At 42.1% G+C, this 19,096-nt stretch overlaps 1 protein-coding gene across 8 annotated transcripts in view; it reads right to left on the bottom strand.

The window, feature by feature from the left end:
* Window positions 1-5,187: 5,187 nt before the first annotated feature.
* The window catches only part of chd6 (chromodomain helicase DNA binding protein 6), a 137,184-nt gene continuing 123,275 nt past the window's right edge, over window positions 5,188-19,096 (bottom strand). For all 8 annotated transcript variants that reach the window (XM_014131640.3, XM_014131639.3, XM_014131634.3 and 5 more), the window contains 2 exons: window positions 12,902-13,006; window positions 5,188-12,703 (listed from right to left, as the gene is read on the bottom strand). In XM_014131640.3, coding sequence (XP_013987115.1) covers window positions 11,609-12,703; window positions 12,902-13,006 — 1,200 coding nt within the window. In that variant the 3' untranslated portion in view covers window positions 5,188-11,608. The remainder of the gene's footprint in view (window positions 12,704-12,901; window positions 13,007-19,096) is intronic.

The following is a 19,096-nucleotide window of genomic DNA, read 5'->3' as shown; positions in this document are numbered from 1 at the left end:
TGAGTTTGGTGAGTGCCAAACTTGGTGGGTGTCAAAATAGCTAGCCTGTGATGGCCGGGCTATATACTCAGAATATTGCAAAATGTGCTTTCACCGAAAAGCTATTTTAAAATCGGACACCGCGATTGCATAAAAGAGTTCTGTATCTATAATTCTTAAAATAATTATGTTTTTTGTGAACGTGTATCGTGAGTAATTTAGTAAATTCACCGGAAGTTTTCGGTGGGTATGCTAGTTCTGAACGTCACATGCTAATGGAAAAAGCTGGTTTTTGATATAAATATGAACTTGATTGAACTAAACATGCATGTATTGTATAACATAATGTCCTAGGAGTGTCATCTGATGAAGATCATCAAAGGTTAGTGCTGCATTTAGCTGTGGTTTGGGTTTTTGTGACATATTTTAGCTTGAAAAATGGGTGTCTGATTATTTCTGGCTGGGTACTCTCCTGACATAATCTAATGTTTTGCTTTCGTTGTAAAGCCTTTTTGAAATCGGACAATGAGGTTAGATAAAGGAGAGTCATGTCTTTAAAATGGTGTAAAATAGTCATATGTTTGAAAAATTGAAGTTTTGGGATTTTTGAGGAATTTGTAATTCGCGCCACGCCCTATCATTGGATATTGGAGCGGTGTTCTGTTAGCGGAACATCTAGATGTAAGAGGTTAACTAACCCTCCAGACGAGCTTCAATGCCATACAACTCTCCTTCTGTGTCCTCCAACTGCAAGTAAAACTAAATGCATGCTCTTCAACAGATTGCTGCCCCCCCCTTGCCCGCCCGTCCAGCATCACTACTCTGGACGGTTCCGACTTAGAATATGTGGACAACTACAAATACCTAGGTGTCTGATTAGACTGTAACTCTCCTTCCAGGCTCACATTAAGCATCTCCAATCCAAAATTAAATCTAGAATCAGCTTCCTATTTTGCAACAAATCGTCCTTCACTCATGCTGCCAAACATACCCTCGTTAAACTGACCATCCTACCGATCCTCCACTTCGGCGATGTCATTTACAAAATAGCCTCCAATACTCTACTCAACAAATTGGATGCAGTCTATCACAGTGCCATCCGTTTTGTCACCAAAGCCCCATATACTACCCACCACTGCGACCTGTACGCTCTCGTTGGCTGGCCCACGTTTCATACTCGTCGCCAAACTCACTGGCTCCAGGCCATCTACAAGTCTCTGCTAGGTAAAGCCCCGCATTATCTCAGCTCACTGGTCACCATAGCAGCACCCACCCGTAGCACGCGCTCCAGCAGGTATATCTCACTGGTCACCCCCAAAGCCAATTCTTCCTTTGGCTGCCTTTCCTTCCAGTTCTCTGCTGCCAATGACTGGAACGAACTGCAATAATCACTGAAGCTGGAGACTCATCTCCCTCACTAGCTTTAAGCACCAGCTGACAGAGCAGCTCACTGTAGGCTGAATCATCATGATCATGCCTACCACCATTGTGTCGTCAGCAAACTTGATGGTGGTGTTGGAGTTGTACATGGCCATGCAGTCGTGAGTGAACAGGGAGTACAGGAGGGGACTAAACACACAACCGTGTTGAGGGTCAGCGTGGCGGAGGTGATGTTGCATACCCTCAACACCTGGGGTTGGCCCATCAGGAAGTCCAGGATCCAGTTGCAGAAGGAGGTGTTCAGACCCAGAGTCCTAAGCTTGGTAATGAGCTTGGTGTTGAACGCTGAGCTGTAGTTAATGAACAGCATTCTTACATGGCCTTCCCTGTGGCTCAGTTGGTAGAGCATGGTGTTTGCAACGCCAGCATGGTCAGTGCAACGCCAGGGTTGTGAGTTCGATTCCCACGGGGGGCCAGTACAAAATTTTTTATGAAATGTATGCATTCACTACTGTAAGTCGCTCTGGATAAGAGCGTCTACTAAATGACTAAAATGTAAATGTAAAATTGTATTCCTCTAGATGGGGAAGAGCAGTGTGGAGAACAATTGAGATTACGTCATCTATGGATCTGTTGGGGTCGGTATGCAAATTGGAGTGGGTCTAGGGTGTCTAGGATGGTGGAGTTAATGTATGCCATAACATGCCTCTCAAAGCATTTCATGATTACAGAACTGAGTGCTACAGGGCGGTAGTCTTCGTGGCATGAAGCCTTAGAGTTATTGGGGACAGGAATGATGGTGGTCATCATAAAACGTGGGGATTACAGAGGTTGAAAATGACTGTGAATATGCCTGCCAGCTAGCTGTTCTGCGCATGCTCTGAGAATGCGTCCTGGAATACCGTCTGGCCTTGCGGATGTTGACCTGATTAACGTTGGCCTTGGAGAGCGAGATCACCCAATCTTCTGGGTCGGTGCTGGCCCTTACACCCGGCACTACGTTGTTGTTCCAACGCGGGTGAAAGCGCAACATGTCATACTCTTTTGTTCCAGACAGCATCAGATACATGAGCTACACATACAGAGACCGAGGGGTGCTGTTCCCCTCAAATTGGATGATTTCTACGGTAAGATTCAGCTACTTGCAAATTGAAGGGAAATTATGAAAACACAGGAGATGAAAGATAAATCATTTTATTTTTATTGGTCAAATATTTGGGGAAGCCTGGCGTGGATCAGAAAACCAGTCAGTATCTGGTGTGACCGCCATTTGCCTCATGCAGCGCGACACATCTCCTTCGCATAGGTAATAAAGGAATGTATATGTTTAAAGTAATGACTAAAGGATTCCACCCTGAAATCATATAATTGTATGAAATGTGTTAGAGTCATTCCATAATGTGTGTGACTAGACCATTGTGTTACTATTTCGCAATATGAGCTGGGTAGAGTTGAGACATTCAAGGCCAACTGAACTGTCGACTTGTGATAACTGAAACCAAATAACAGGAAAGAGGCCTCCCCAACTTAGGTAAGGGGGAGTAACTGTTAGGAATGGCTAGAGGATAATGAGAAATTATGTGTTAGTATCGTGGAAAAATACAGCCCACCTAAAGGGAGGTGGAGTTTCTACTGGTGTGTGTGAGTTATAAAATGACTGTGTTCTCATTTTTGACTTCAGAGTACTCTCTGAATAAATAATTAACCTTTTGCAGAATCTGAGACTTTGCCTAATTATTATTAAACCCAGGGTCTTACAAACCTCGGGGAATTGGTGTAAGCCTAAATGATTGTTTACTTATCACCATTGGGATTGAAAATTCTCGTTACAATATGGTTGATCAGGCTGTCGATTGTGGCCTGTGGAATGCTGTCCCACTCCTCTTCAATGGCTGTGCGAAGTTGCTGGATAATGGCAATTGTGTTCATTTTCTGTAGCATATGCCTGCCCATACCATAACCCCACCGCCACCATGGGGCACTCTCTTCACAACGTTGACATCAGCAAACCGCTCACCCACACGATCTGTCATCTGCCCGGTATAGTTGAAACCAGGATTCATCCATGAAGAGCACATTTCTCCAGCGTTTCAGTGGCCATCGAAGGTGAGCATTTGCCCACTGAAGTTGGTAACGACACCGAACTGCAGTCAGGTCAAGACCCTGGTGAGGACGGTTTCTGACAGTTTGTGCAGAAATTCTTCAGTTGAGCAAACCCAGTTTCATCAGCTGTCCGGGTGGCTGGTCTCAGATGATCCCGCAGGTGACAAAGACAGATGTGGCAGTCCTGGGTTGGCATGATTACACATGGTTCTCTGGCAACAGCTCTGGTGGAAATTCCTGCAGTCAGCATGCCAATTGCACGCTCCCTCAAAACTCGATATCTTTGGCATTGTGTTGTGTGACAAAACTGCACATTTTAGAGCGGCCTTTTGTCGTCCCTAGCATAAGGTGCACCTCTGTAATGGTCATTCTGTTTAATTAGCTTCTTGATATGCCACACCTGTCAGGTGGATGGATTATCTTGGCAAATGAGAAATGCTCACTAACAGGCATGTAAACAAATCTGTGCACAAAATTGGGAGAAATAAGCTTTTTGTGTGTATGGAAAATTTTAGGGATCTTTTATTTCAGCTCATGAAAAATGGAATCAACACTGTAGCGTTTATATTTTTGTAGAGTGTATAATTATATTCAGCCCAAGGGCACAGCGGTCACGAGGCATGGATTTATTTTAGGGGGCATCAACGGTATGCCACTGGGAAATTCGAGGCCTGGAGAACACACTAAATAGCCTATATTGCACTCCCATTGGAGAATCAGGAATGGCATCAGTTTGTAGTCCTAAAACCTGAAAATGAGTTACCTCTTGTTCATTCAACCATCCCTATGGGGAAAGGTTTTGGGATAAATGTTGAAAATAAGGTCTGTGGTTAACACAGACATAAGAGATATTACGTTTTGTTCTGAGATGTCACTTAACATAACCTTTATGAATTATGAAGCCTTTGTGCTTTTCTTATCACATAAATGCTTCAAAATACACAAAAAGTGACTTTACCTGATGAAGAGTCGCACAAAACATATACGATCTCCTAAGCCTGTGTTTACCAGGCATTTATCCAAAAACTAAATTTCCCCAACGAACCATGGTGGAGTTAGTACCTACAAAAAGACGCCATTACTATTTCTTGTTGGCGCGTTATAGCATTTATTTTCATATTTCCATTAGGGTACGCCTACTCTGTGAAGTGTGCATGTGCAATAACTACATTTGTCCTCGCACTCTTTCTAAATACAATTTTTAGAAACTTTGGCAAAGGTTAAAGTCTACAAAACTTAGTCCACTGTTCTTAACAGATTTTGGTTTTCGGAACAGAACTGTATTGAAATCAAATGTTTCATCGATGAGAAAATTTGGTGGTGATTTGAAATGCCAGGCAGATGCTTCAGATTTATACATCCGGTGAAACATTTGTCTCATTGTTCCATCTGTGTAGTTGCTCCTTTGGCTGACACCATGGGTATAATCATTACGCCGATTCGGTTGCAAAACCTTTTGCAACTGTATTGAGATCAAATGTTTTGCAACAAACGGAAAACAAGTTTCAATTAGACAAATTTAGGTAGATCCCTCCCCATTTCGTTTTCTCCATTTGGTTCTTAAACGGTAAACGGTTTCTGTAATGAATGCATCCCAGCAGAGATACTTTTGAGCCATGCTCTTGAAGTCTTCTTGACTTGAGTTCACTGTGTTAGTCACGTGGGTCGTGCGTCAGCCAGGCTAGCTGCTGCTAGCAGTATGGTGAGAAATGAATACCCCTTCACTTGAAAGTTGAAAGTCATCTTTTATTGCACAATAAAATATCACATACCATGTTTTGAGTTAAGTGATTGGTCCACATGGGAATATTGGACCTAGTTCAACAAAAAAATGTAATCCACAACTGTGAATGTTGCCGATGTCAGACAGTACTTTTGTTTTGTAGCATGATATTCCCACAATGTAGCTAGAGCTTCAGTACACCCATTTAGTGAACACTGGCTTTGACTGCATGAGCTGAAAATGAATGTCCTAATCTGTCAAAGGTCCTTATTCAAGCAGCTGTTGAACAGAACCTTGAAGCGTGCATGCATACACACACAGAGTGGTCTGCCATCTCTGTAACTTGGATTGTGGCAATTGTCAGGGCCTATATAACCAGCATGTCCAGGCATGCAATCACAACACACACAGCATGGTATTGGCAAGCCAGAACCTGTATATTTCCCCTGACGTGCAAATACTTTACAGAATTTATGTATAGGGTCTGACACCTAGTGTCTGACCTGACAGCAGAAATAGGTTATAGTACAATTCAGCCCAAAGTTCACACGGATACAACTGACCCTATCCCAATGACCCACAATCTATGGCACGTTAATAAGTGCATTACACTTTTTTCAGGAAATCAAGTTGTCATTTGTTTTTTCAACTATTCTTGCCGCAGGTGATGGCAAAAAGATACAATACACATTCTACAATTTGAAAAGAGCCAGCAAGCCTTAGAAGCGGGACTGTTGTCCCTCTGAACCCTTTGATGTTACAAACCAGGCATAAACATGGAAATGCTTAGATAAGACTTGTACAATAAATACATATGAGATACATGCTTGAAATCAATCTGACTTTACCATAAATTACCAAAGACTAACTGAAAAGAAAACACACAGTAAAAACATTTTCATGACATGAAGACTGAATAAATATTCATTGACCTTCAACTGCACCAATTAGTTGTTTTTCCAAGTTTTCACATACAAGCAAAGTAATGGGAAATAGGTGTGGGCTGGTGTGTTGATGAGATTTTAAGATTGATCAATTAAACTAACGAGTTGGATATTATTAGTTTCCCCAAAACAGTTTGCCTGTCTATCTGAAGACACATTGCTCAGCAAATGTTAGTGGAATATTGGATCCAACATGCTGAATATGTCTACAATTGGATGATCATAGGTTAACATCACATCCACTTCAGTTGTATACATACTGTGCACCCCTGACCTCCTTACGAAAACTGAAGGCCTCGTATGTGAATATAAGCATGTGAAAAGCTTGTCGTTTGAGTGAAATAAGGGGCCACTCATCAGACATGATCAATCAGGAATTGCATGGTATCCTTTACATTGATTACATGAAATGAGATTTGAATACGTTCAGGGATGTTTATGCATTAGTGATTTCGGCCTGGATATACAGAGCATTCGGAAAGTATTCAGGCCTGAGTTTTTCCACATTTTGTTACGTTACAGCCTTATTCTAAAATGTATTAAACTGTTCCCACCCCCCCCCCCCCCCCATCAATTTACACACATTACCCCATAATGACAAAGCAAAAACAGGTTTTTAGAAATGTTTGAACATTTATAATAAAAAAAAAAATAATAATAATCATATTCACCTAAGTATTCAGACCCTTTACTCCGTACTTTGTTGGAGCACCTTTGGCAGTGATTACAGCCTAAAGTCTTCTTTGGTATGATGCTACAAGCTTGGCACATCTGTATTTGGGGAGTTTCTCCCATTCTTCTCTGCAGATCCTCTCAAGCGCTGTCAGGTTGGATCGGGAGAGTCGCTGCAGATATTTTCAGGTCTCTCCAAAGATGTTCGATTGGGTTCAAGTCTGGGCTCTGGCTGGGCCACTCAAAGACTTATCCTGAAGCCACTCCTGCATTGTCTTGGCTGTGTGCTTAGGTTTGTTGTCCTGTTGGAAGGTGAACCTTCGCCCAGTCTGAGGTCCTGAGCGCTCTGGCGCAGGTTTTCATCAAGGATCTCTCGCTACTTTTCTCCGTTCATCCCCACAACATGATGCTGCAATCACCATGCTTCACCGTAGGGATGGTGCCAGGTTTCCTCCAGACGTGACGCTTGGCATTCAGGCCAAAGAGTTAAATCTTGGCTTCATTAGACCAGAAAATCTTGTTTCTCATGGTCTGAGAGTCCTTTAGGTGCCTTTTCACAAACTCCAAGCGGGCTGTCATATGCCTTTTACTGAGGAGTGGTTTCCATCTGGCCACTACCATAAAGGCCTGATTGGTGTAGTGCTGCAGAGATGGTTGTCCTTCTGGAAGGTTCTACCATCTCCACAGAGGACCTCTGTCAGAGTGAACGTCGGGTTCTTGGCCACCTCCCTTACCAAGGACCTTCTGCCCTGATTGCTCTCTTGAAAAGTATTGGCGGTTCAAAACTTCTTCCATTTAAGAATGATAGAGGCCACTGTATTCTTGGGGACCTTCAATGCTGCAGACATTTTTTGGTACCCTTCCCCAGATCTGTGCCTCGACACAATCCTGTCTCGGAGCTCTACGGACAATTTCTTCAACCTCATGGCTTGATTTTTGCTCTGACATGCACTGTCAACTGTGCGACCTTATATAGACAGGTGTTTGCGCCTTTCCAAATAATGTCCAATCAATTGAATTTACCACAGCTGGACTCCAATCAAGTTATAGAAACATCTCAAGGATGATCAATGGAAACAGGATGCACCTGTTGTTGCTTTGTCATTTTGGGGCATTCGTTATGTTTAGATTGATGACGAAAAAAATACATTTTATCAATTTTAGAATTAGGCTGTAATGTAACAAAATGTGGAAAAAGGAAGGGGTCTGATTACTTTCCATATGCATTGTACATACATGTAATCAGCGGAATTTTGACAAATGAGGAAAATATCAAACCTCAGAGGCACTGATGAGAAAAGTAATTTGTTGTTCTCCATATTGTGCTTTTTACGATTGATTAACTTTTTGGAGTATGAATTGGACCATGAAAACAACATCGGAAGATTCTCTCATAACAATGCACTGACTGATGCCACAGTAAGTCCAAATCCTGGTTTTGCATGTATGCATACACTTGAAGGGTCATTTTAAAACAAACAAAATACTTTGCTATATATAATTTCCAATATGGAGATGTAACAAAACATCTATATATATAAAACACTAGCTAAATAAGGCATTTTACTTTTAATATAATCAACAAAGTTTAAAAAAAGAAAAAGTGTCATATTTGGTGAAAGTTTGGCAAAGCAAAACAAATAAATTATATAGTAAAGTTGTGACAAGGCAAAAATAATGTCTTTCAACAAAGAAAGGTGACGCTAAAGCAACACGAGCTAGAAATACAGCTCAACAACGAAATGTCCCCCATGGGCCAGGTTGTATAAGTGTGCACATCCACGCACACACGCGCACAAATAAAAGATTAATAGACAGAATACAGGTACAGGTAAACATTCACTAAAAAGACACTGTGCAAAAATGTGAAGTCAGAAGTTGTTACGCTTAGAAGCGAAGTCTTAAACATAACCCCCCCCCCCATAAAAAAACAGACCCTGTTATGAAATTTAGATTAAAATCTGCTTTTGCATCCATTTAGTGTAGTACAGTACAGTATGCCCAGCAAACCGGGAAGATTTCCAGAACATTAGCAAAGATTCCCATTAAGTTCTAGTTAGGGTTCTATCTATTATTAGGATGATAACATCCCAAAAACATTCTTTTAGTGTTTTTGGGATGAATGAGAACTCAACGTTCTGGGAATGATGAGAACTCAATGTTCTAGGAACTTTCTTGCAACATCAGGCGAATGTTTTATACAAACATTGTATAATCCTCAGCATAACTGTACAGTTTTTGTCTTATGAGAACATTTGCTGCAACCTAACGAATGTTCTGGGAACTTTCACAGAACCAATTTTTGTTAAATACAAGAAAACACTGGTACTGAAGCTAGTAGCTATTTGCCCCAATATGTTGTAAACTAAAAATGTGGTGTGCTTGTAAACAAAAGTAACAGCAATATACAGCTAAATAGATTTACATTAAAAAAAAATATTAATATGAGCTAGTGTACAGGAGTTTAAAATGCATCTGAGGAAAGAAAAGGAGACCACGAACCCTTTAAAACAACGAGGCACTCTGCGACTGCTTTACACACAGTATCTATCTGATCAAATGACAAACCTTTCCCTACCACAGACAGATGGCAATGGACAGATTCATTTTGCATACCCCCCTCTCTCCTAGAGTACCCTCTGTGTGCTTGTCCCTCAATGGTGAGGCACTGGCTCTCAACAGAGCCCTCTGTGACAGATTTGTCTATGGCACCTCTTCACTGCTCCCGCACTGGCACAGTTGACCAAGTCCCAAGCTATTGCCCGGCTAATAACATGACTAGTAGTCCCAGTGAAACTGGGAATAGGTTATCCTTCAAAGTGACTGTGTGAGAATAACATTTACAAAAACATTATCAAACCTCAGGATTGTTCTTTGCCTTCCATTTAATATATATATATATATAATCAAATAAAATGTTTTTGTTGTACTCAATGTGTTCTCTCGATCGGGTATAGTAACATTGTTTTCTCTAAATTTGCCATAATCTTTTTCTTTAAAAATGTTTACAAAGCAGCAATAATAAAACAAATAGGGATGGACAAAAGCTGTCCTATTAATAACTTTGCAGCAGTTGGGGCTGCAAGTTACCTTGCATGCATTGCTTTTAAAATTATATAATTATTAATGAATTATTATATTAAAGACATTTTGAAGGACCTTCAATTAAAATTGCCATTCGTTTCAGGCTTTCGGATGTGAAACAACTTTAGGGGGATATTCATATAATCCTGTTAACACCAAGGAAACTGGGGGGTCAGTAGTCCCTGGACAGCTACATCATTCTGGGTTGTTCATTAGGCAACAAATGGATTAAAAAAACGGACATACAGGGAGGGAATACCTGGACTTGTCCGATAAACGCACATTTTCATTTTCCATTGCAAAATGTTTTACAATGTTTTCCCATTGCGTGCCTTAATGAACACAACCTAGCCCTATACTGTAGTTGCCTTTGAACCCAAGAGTGCTGTCAGCATATTTTGATTGGGAAAAAATATTTTCACATCCTCCTCCTCAGTCAAATAGGCCCCCAGATTCACCTTTTAGCATCCAGGACATACCAGGCGTCTTAAAAGGTGCAATATGCAGAAATCGCTCTGCCATTTTCTGTTTGCTAAAATTCTAGTAGTTTGTCTAATTTCCATTTACATGACAAAATAAGCAATGTATTGTGTACAGAATCATTGATCAATCTAAACCGTTGTGAAATATACACTACCGTTCAAAAGTTTGGGGTCACTTAGAAATGTCCTTGTTTTTGAAAGAAAGCAAAGAAATTGTCCATTAAAATAACATCAAATTGATCAGAAATATAGTGTAGACATTGTTAATGTTGTAAATGACTATTGTAGCTGGAAACGGCTTATTTTTATGGAATATCTAGTTCTTTGTTTCTGGCCATTTTGAGCCTGTAATCGAACCCACAAATGCTGATGCTCCAGATACTCAACTAGTCTAAAGGCCAGTTTTATTACTTCTTTAAATCAGCACAACAGTTTTCACCTGTGCTAACATAATTGTAAAAGGGTTTTCTAATGATCAATTAGCCTTTTAAAATGATAAACTTGGATTAGCTAACACAACGTGCCATTGGAACACATAAGTGATGGTTGCTGATAATGGGCCTCTGTACGCCTATGTAGATATAACATTTTTTTTTTTAAATTGATCAGCCGTTTCCAGCTACAATAGTAATTTACAACATTAACAATGTCTATACTGTGCTTTTATTTAAAAAACAAGGACATTTCTAAGTAACCCCAAACTTTTGAACGATAGTGTACTTTCAATAACCAAAAATGTTTTATTTTCAGCTGTTTGAAGCTGGTGAACAAAACTAAAAGTAAAAGACGCAAAAACTAAACTTAAGAACGGGGAGCATAGAAGTAGTGCACAGAACAGATCTACCGCTTCTTAGACTTGCTTTCAATGACAAATCTATAACTCACATTTCTATGTGAATTTGGTCAGGTTGCCCAAAAAGTTACATATTGCAGCTTTAAAGTGCCACGATCATGATGCAGCAGACCGTCAAGGCTGCTTGATCTGTGACAACCATGTAATACTGATTAGCAGTTCCTCCCTTCCGTCGCTTGCAAGTGTGTGTTTGCATGCAGGAGTGTCCATCACTTTCATGAAGTTCTTGAATGGAGCATGTGTGGGTATATACAGTATAACATAATCACAAGTTTGCTACAGGGCAAGAGCTCTATAAACATTAAGTGGATAATAAAAGTCTTTACAGGAACATTAACTTACACACCACAAACTTTACACTTTTGCACGGTAAGAAAGAGGGAGAAGTCTATTGTGAATCCTGTGCCCCCCTTGACTCTCTCTCCTCATCTCCAGGCAGTTTTTCATCCTCCATCACTCTATTCTCCTCCGTTTCTCTCTCCTCTTCAATGCTCTTCTCTGGGTTGACCTCTGGAGAAGCATGGGAGTCGTTTCCTGTGACCTCCTCCTGAACGTTGTCCTCCATCTGATGCTCCCTAGCCTCTGGCCCGGCCTGGTCAACCTTGCTCTCCCCAGTCTGACCATCGCTGGGTGTTTTCGGAGGCCCACTGTCCGTCTGTAAGTGGCTGTGGCTGCTTGCCTCCTCCACCACCCCTTCCTCCCTTGTTCTTTTCTTCTTCCTCTTAGGGCTGCCAGAGGACTCTGCGGACGGCATGCCTGGCAGCGCCATGATGCCCCCGTGTGGGAGGAACATGTGAGGGTACAGCAGTCCATGGGACAACCCTGGAACAAGGAAAGGGTTAAAGGCCAGGTGGCTGCCACTGCTACTGCTGACGCCACTGCTGCTGCTGGCCGCCGCAGTAGTGATGGCTGCGATGCTGTGGCTGCCTATCGCGCCTTGCTGCTTTTCTTCTGTCGACTGCTTGTCCTCTCTCTTTCTCTCTCTGTCAGACTGCATGCCGGAGCCATCTGCCTGTGTGCTCGAAGACGCCTGACTGGGGCCTCGTGAGGGGCTACTGGCCGCGGAGGAAGCCGTAGTTGTGGTAACTGCAGCCGCTGAGGAGGTGGGAGCGGAGCTGGTGGGCGGCTGCCCCATCAGCCCCTGAACACTGAACATGTGGGGCGCGCCATGTATGCCGTGGAGCATCATGGGAAGCATGCTCAGGCCGTTCTTGGCATCTTCACCAGCGGACACGGCGAAGCCATGGGGGAATCCCATCAGGCCCGTGAGTGGGATGCCCTGGACATTGCGGAGGTTCTGGAGGCTGACCAAGTCCATGCTGCCGATCAGGCTGCCGTTCATGAAGAGTGGGCCCATGGGTGACTCCGAGAGGAGGGGCTTAGGCATCTCGCTGCGAGGACGACGGCCCCGGCGGCGGGGCCCTTGGTCGCGGCACACGGGCTCTGTGAGTATGCGGGTGAACTTTCCCTCGGGAAGAAAGCCCTGGAAACACAAGGCATTAGCTTGAGGAAAATGCAGGAAGTGTTTTGAAGGACATCTGTACTCTTTGTAAGGCAGTAGGTTCTGAGAACTGTCTGCATTAAAGATGTTGAAATGCCAAATTAAAAATGGCATTCTAATGAAACTATTTGACGAGACACTTGTGTGAATGAGAGTGTGTGAAAATTCCATGCTACTCACAGAGTGTTTCACAACATCTGCCCAGTCGGGTGCCACGTAGTACTCAGTATTCGCGTCCAGCCATCGGGAGAGCTCCTTGATTGCTGGAGCCATAGCACCCCCAAGCTACAGAACAGGAATATACAGCCCTTAATCATTTGTACACACACATACCATAAATATAACTGATGCATGTGTGTAATTCAGGTTGTTATCTTGTCAAAGCAAGTCAAACATTACATTTCATGCATATTCCTGAAAGTTATGTCTTATCAAAGGAGTGTATTTGATCAATGTGAAGTAGTACAGTTGGGTGGGGAGAAGTGTCTTCATTCACCTGTTAAGTAGCTAGATTTTCAAGCGAATATTGTAATGTTTCCATCAAAAAGAACTTAGTCGTATAATAACTCCTCATTTACCAAATAAAAAAACAAGTTCTGTGTTTCCATCCCATTTTTAACAGTCGATGGTTTTGCCACAAAAAGTTTTGCAATAAACAACAAATGTGCCAACTCTTGTATGGTGTAGTCAACAGCTCCCAGACAGGGTACAATGCAGAGGGTGATGTAATTATGGATAAAAGCAAGATAATTTGTATTTGTCAATTGGCAGCCAAACACCGTCACCATCATACAAATTAAGACCATCAAAAAGTATTTGGAAATTAGCGTCAAGCTCAGTGTGCACTTTCACCAGCCTGTGAAGTTCTTATTACCTCTGCAGCCTAATAAACTGAACAGTGCATTCGGAAAGTATTCAGACCCCTTGACTTTTTCCATATTTTGTTACGTTACAGCCTTATTCAAAATAGTTTCCCCCCCACATCAATTGACACACAATAGCCTATAACTAGAATGCAAAGACAGGTTTTTATAACATTTTACAAATGTATTACAAATAAAAAAACTGAAATATCACATTTACAGTAGTCAGACCCTTTACTCAGTACTTTGTTGAAGCACCTTTGGCAGCAATTACAACCTTGAGTCTTCTAGGGTATGATGCTACAAGCCTGGCAGACCTGTATTTGGGGAGTTTCTCCCATTCTTCTCTGCAGATCCACTCAAGCTCTGTCAGGTTGGATGGGGAGCATCGTTGCACAACTATTTTTAGGTCTCTTCAAGCGATGTTCGAACGGGTTCAAGTCCAGGCTCTGACTGGGCCACTCAATGACATTCAGAGACTTGTCCCGAAGCCAGTCCTGCATTGTCTTGGCTGTGTGCTTAGGGTCGTTATCCTTTTGGAAGGTGAACCTTTGCCCCAGTCTGAGGTCCTGAGCAGGTTTTCATCAAGGATCTCTCTGTACTTTGCTCCGTTCATATTTCCCTCGATCCTGACTAGTCTCTCAGTCCCTGCCGCTGAAAAACATCCCCAAAGCATGATGCTGCCATCATGCTGTGGGGATGTTCAATCTTGGTTTCATCAGACCATAGAATCTTGTTTCTCATGGTCTGAGAGTCCTTTAGGTGCCCTTTGGCAAACTCCAAGCGGGCTGTCATGTGCCTTTTACTGAGGAGTGGCTTCCGTCTGGCCACTCTACCATAAAGGCCTGATTGGTGGAGTGCTGCAGAGATGGTTTCCCTTCTGGAAGGTTCCCCCATCGCCACAGAGGAACTCTGGAGCTCTGTCAGAGTAACCATCGGATTCTTGATCACCTCCTTGATCAAGGCCCTTCGAACTCGATTGCTCAGTTTGGCCGGGCGGCCAGCTCTAGGAAGAGTCTTGGTGGTTCCAAACTTCTTCCATTTAAGAATGATGGAGGCCACTGTGTTCTTGGTCACCTTCAATGCTGCAGACATTTTTTGGTACCTTTCCCCAGATCTGTGCCTCGACACAATCCTGTCTCGGAGCTCTACGGACAATTGCTTCAACCTCATTGCTTGGTTTTTGCTCTGACATGCACTGTGGGACCTTATATAGACAGGTGTGTGCCTTTCATGTCCAATCAATTGAATTTACCACAGGTGGACTCAAATCAAGTTGTAGAAACATCAAGGAAGCTCAATGGAAACAGGATGGACCTGAGCTCAATTTTGAGTCTCATAGCAAAGGGTCTGAAAACGTCTAAAAACCTTTTTCCACGTTGTCATTATGCGGTATTGTGTGTAGATTGATGAGGATTTTTATTTATTTAATCCATTTTAGAATAAGGCTGTAACATAACAAAATATGTAAAAAGTCCAGGGGTGTGACTACTTTCCGAATGCACTGTACATGCTTTTCCAAGTCATTGTGGGAGGAACACGCAACATCACATGACTGCAAGTTTACTGTGACATGGTTATTCTATTAACATTTGCGCAAAAAAAATATTTCCACTGCCATTTGTCACATAGTATGCCTTCAGGAAGTATTCACCCCCTTTCCCACATTTTGTGTTACAGCCTGAATTTAAAATAGATTAAAGAGATTGAGATTATGTTGTCACTCGCCTACACACAATACCCCATAATGTCAAAGTGGAAGTATGTATTTTTTTATTTAATTTTTTTGCCAGTTAAATTAAACAGAAAAGCTGAAATGTCTTAAGTCACAACGTATTCAACCCCTTTGTTATGGCAAGCCTAAATAAGTTCAGCAGTAAACATTTGCTTAACAAGTCATATAATAAGTTGCATGGACTCACTCTGTGTGCAATAATAGTGTTTAACATGATTTCTGAATGACATCCTCATCTCTGTACCCCGCACATACAATTATCTTTAAGGTCCCGCAGTCAAGCAATGAATTTCAAACACAGATTCAACCAAAAAGAGCAGGGAGGTTTTCCATTGCCTCGCAAAAAGGACACATATGGGTAAAACATTTGAAAAGCAGACATTAAATATCCCTTTGAGCATGGTAAAGTTATTCATTACACTTTGGATGGTGTATTATGGTGTATCAATACACCCAGTCACCACAAAGATACAGGTGTTCTTCCTAACTCTGTTGCCGGAGAGGAAAGAAACCGCTCAGGGATTTCACCATGAGGCAAATGGTGATTTTAAAACAGTTAGAGTTTAATGGCTGTGATAGGAGAAAACTGAGGATGGATGAACAACATTGTAGTTGAGCCACAATACTAACCTAAATGACAGTGAAAAGGAAGCCAGTACAGAATAAAAAATATTCCAAAACATGCATCCTGTTTGCAACAAGGCACTAAAGTAATACTGCAAAAAATTCACCTTTCAGCAGGACAATAGCCTAAAACACAAGACCAATCTACACTGGAGTTGCTTACCAAGAAAACAGTGAAAGTTCCTGAGTGGCCGAGTTACAGTTTTGACTTGACTTGACTATGGCAATCCCTGAAAATGGTTGTCTAGCAATGATCAACAACTAATTTGACAGAGTTTAAAGAATTTTGAAAGAATAAATGGGCAAATGTTGCACAATCCAGGTGTGGAAAGCTCCTAGAGACTTACATCTGTAATCGCTGCCAAAGGTGATTCTACAAAGTATTGACTCGGGTATGAATACTTACATAAATTAGATATTTCTGTATTTCACTTTCAATAAGTTTGCAAAAATGTCAAAAAAACTGTTTTTACTTTGTCATTATGGGGTACTGTGTGTAGATTGGTTAGATTTAAAAAAAAACATATGTAATACATTTTGAATTCAGGCTGCAACACAATATATGTCAAGGAATACAGTGAAGACACTGTATCTAATTCACAGACCAAAAAATGATCCACCACTGAGGAACGTATTTTGTTTTGATAACATTTAGGAAAGTCTAGCTGTCCACAATTTGCTGTTTCCATCAGGCCTGTCGTAGGGCTGGGCGATATGGCTTGAAAATTGCATCTTGTTTTTTTTTCAAACTTCTTGGCGATTCACAATATACAGTGCATTGGGAAAGTATTCAGACCCCTTGACTTTTTCCACATTTTGTTACGTTACAGCCTTATTCTAAAATGGTTTAAATACAACAAAACCTCTCATGGAAAAGCGAAAATAGTTTTATTTTTTGAAAATGTATATAAAAAAAAAAAGATACCTTATTTACAAAAGTATTCAGATCCTTTGCTATGAGACTTGAAATTGAGCTCAGGTGCATCCTGTTTCCATTGATCATCCTTGAGATGTTTCAACAACTTGATTGAATTCAATTGATTGGACATGATTAAGAAAGGCGCACACCTGTCCATATAAGGTCCCACAGTTAACAGTACATGTCAGAGCAAAAACCAAGCAATGAGGTCGAAAACAATGGTCCGTAGAGTAGTATAATGGCGCCGGAGGAGATGGTTGCCGTTTTACAGGCTCCTAACCAATTGTGCCATTGTGTATTTTTCCACGTTATTTCTAACTTATTTTGTACATAATGTTTCTGCCACCGTCTCTTATGACCAAAAATAGTTCCTGCGATTACTCACCGCGTACTGGACAAAGATTGTTTTCTTTAATGAGTCGGTCGCAAAGGATTTACTTCAGACACCGGACAAGGCCCAAATCCCCGTCATTTGTATGAAGAAGAGACAAGAGATATAGGGGTCGTAGGTCGGGGTGCATTGTAAGAATCCGAGTGGGTAACCCGCCTCCAATGTCAGTCCTATCAGCCAACGTGCAATCATTGGATAATAAACTGGATGAGCTCCGATCAAGACTGTCCTACTGACGGCACATTCAAAACGGTAATATCTTATGTTTCACCGATTTGTGGCTGAATGACGACATGCTGGCTGGGTTTTCCGTGCATCAGCAAGATAGAGTAGCTGCCTCCGGTAAGACAAGGGGTGGCGGTCTGTGTATTTTTGACAATAACAGTTGGTGCACGAAATCTAATATTAATGAAGTCTCGATGTTTTGCTCGCCTGAGGTAAAGTAACTCATGATAAGCTGTAGACCACAATATTTATTTAGAGAGTTTTGAACTATATTTTTCATAGCTGTCTATTGACCACCACAAACCGATGCTGGCACTAAGACCATTCATTGAGCTGTATATGGCCATAAGAAAAGAAGAAAATGCTCATCCAGAGGTGGCGCTCCTAGTGGCTGGGGACTTTAATGCAGGGAAACAAAAAAGTTTTACCTAATTTCTACCAGAATGTTACATGTGCAACCAGAGGGGGAAAAAAACCCCACCTTTACTCCACACACAGAGACGCGTACAAAGCTCTCCATCGCCGTCCATTTGGCAGATCTGACCATAATTCTATCCTCTTGATTCCTGCTCACAAGCAAAAACTAAAGCAGGAAGTACCAGTGACTTGCGCAATAGTGGTATTGCGGTCAGATGATGCAGATGCTAAGCTACAGGACTGTTTTGCTAGCACAGACTGGAATATGTTTTGGAATTCTTCCAATGGCATTGAGGAGTACACCACATCAGTCACTGGCTTCATCAAAAAGTGCATCGATGACGTCGTCCCCACAGTGACCCTACGTACATACCCCAACTAGAAGCCATGGATTACAGGCAACATCCGCACTGAGCTGAAGGGTAGAGCTGCCGCTTTCAAGGAGCGGGACTCTAACCCGGAAGCTTATAAGAAATCCCGCTATGCCCTCCGACGAACCATCAAACAGGCAAAGCGTCAATATAGGACTAAGATTGAATCCTACTACATCGGCTCTGGCACTCGCCGGATGTGGCAGGGCTTGCAAACTATTACGGACTACAAGGGAAAGCACAGCCGTGAGCTGCCTAGTGACACGAGCCTACCAGACGAGCTAAATTACTTCTATTCGCGCTTCAAGGCAAGCAACACTGAAGCATGCACGAGAGCACCAGCTGTTCCGGACGACTGTGTGATGACGCTCTCCGTAGCCGATCTGAGTAAGACCTTTAAACAGGTCAACCTTCACAAGGCTGCAGGGCCAGATGGATTACCAGGATGTGTACTCCGAGCATGCGCTGACCAGCTGGCAAGTGTCTTCACTGACATTTTCAACCTGTCCCTGACTGAGTCTGTAATACCAACATGTTTCAAGCAGACCACCATAGTCCCTGTGCCCAAGAACACCAAGGTAACCTGCCTAAATGACTACCAACCCGTAGCACTCACGTCTGTATTCATGAAGTGCTTTGAAAGGCTAGTAATGGCTCACATCAACACCATTATGCCAGAAACCCTAGACCCACATCAATTTGCATACGGCCCCAACAGATCCACAGATGATGCAATCTCTATTGCACTTCACACTGCCCTTTCCCACCTGGACTAAAGCAACACCTACGTGAGAATACTATTCATTGACTACAGCTCAAAGTTTAACACC

The sequence above is a fragment of the Salmo salar genome, chromosome 12 (genome assembly GCF_965601325.2).
Source record: "Salmo salar chromosome 12, fSalSal1, whole genome shotgun sequence".
Classification (NCBI taxonomy): domain Eukaryota; kingdom Metazoa; phylum Chordata; class Actinopteri; order Salmoniformes; family Salmonidae; genus Salmo; species Salmo salar.
The sequence above is the reverse complement of the archived record's forward strand: the minus strand, read 5'-3'. Positions and strand labels throughout refer to the sequence as shown.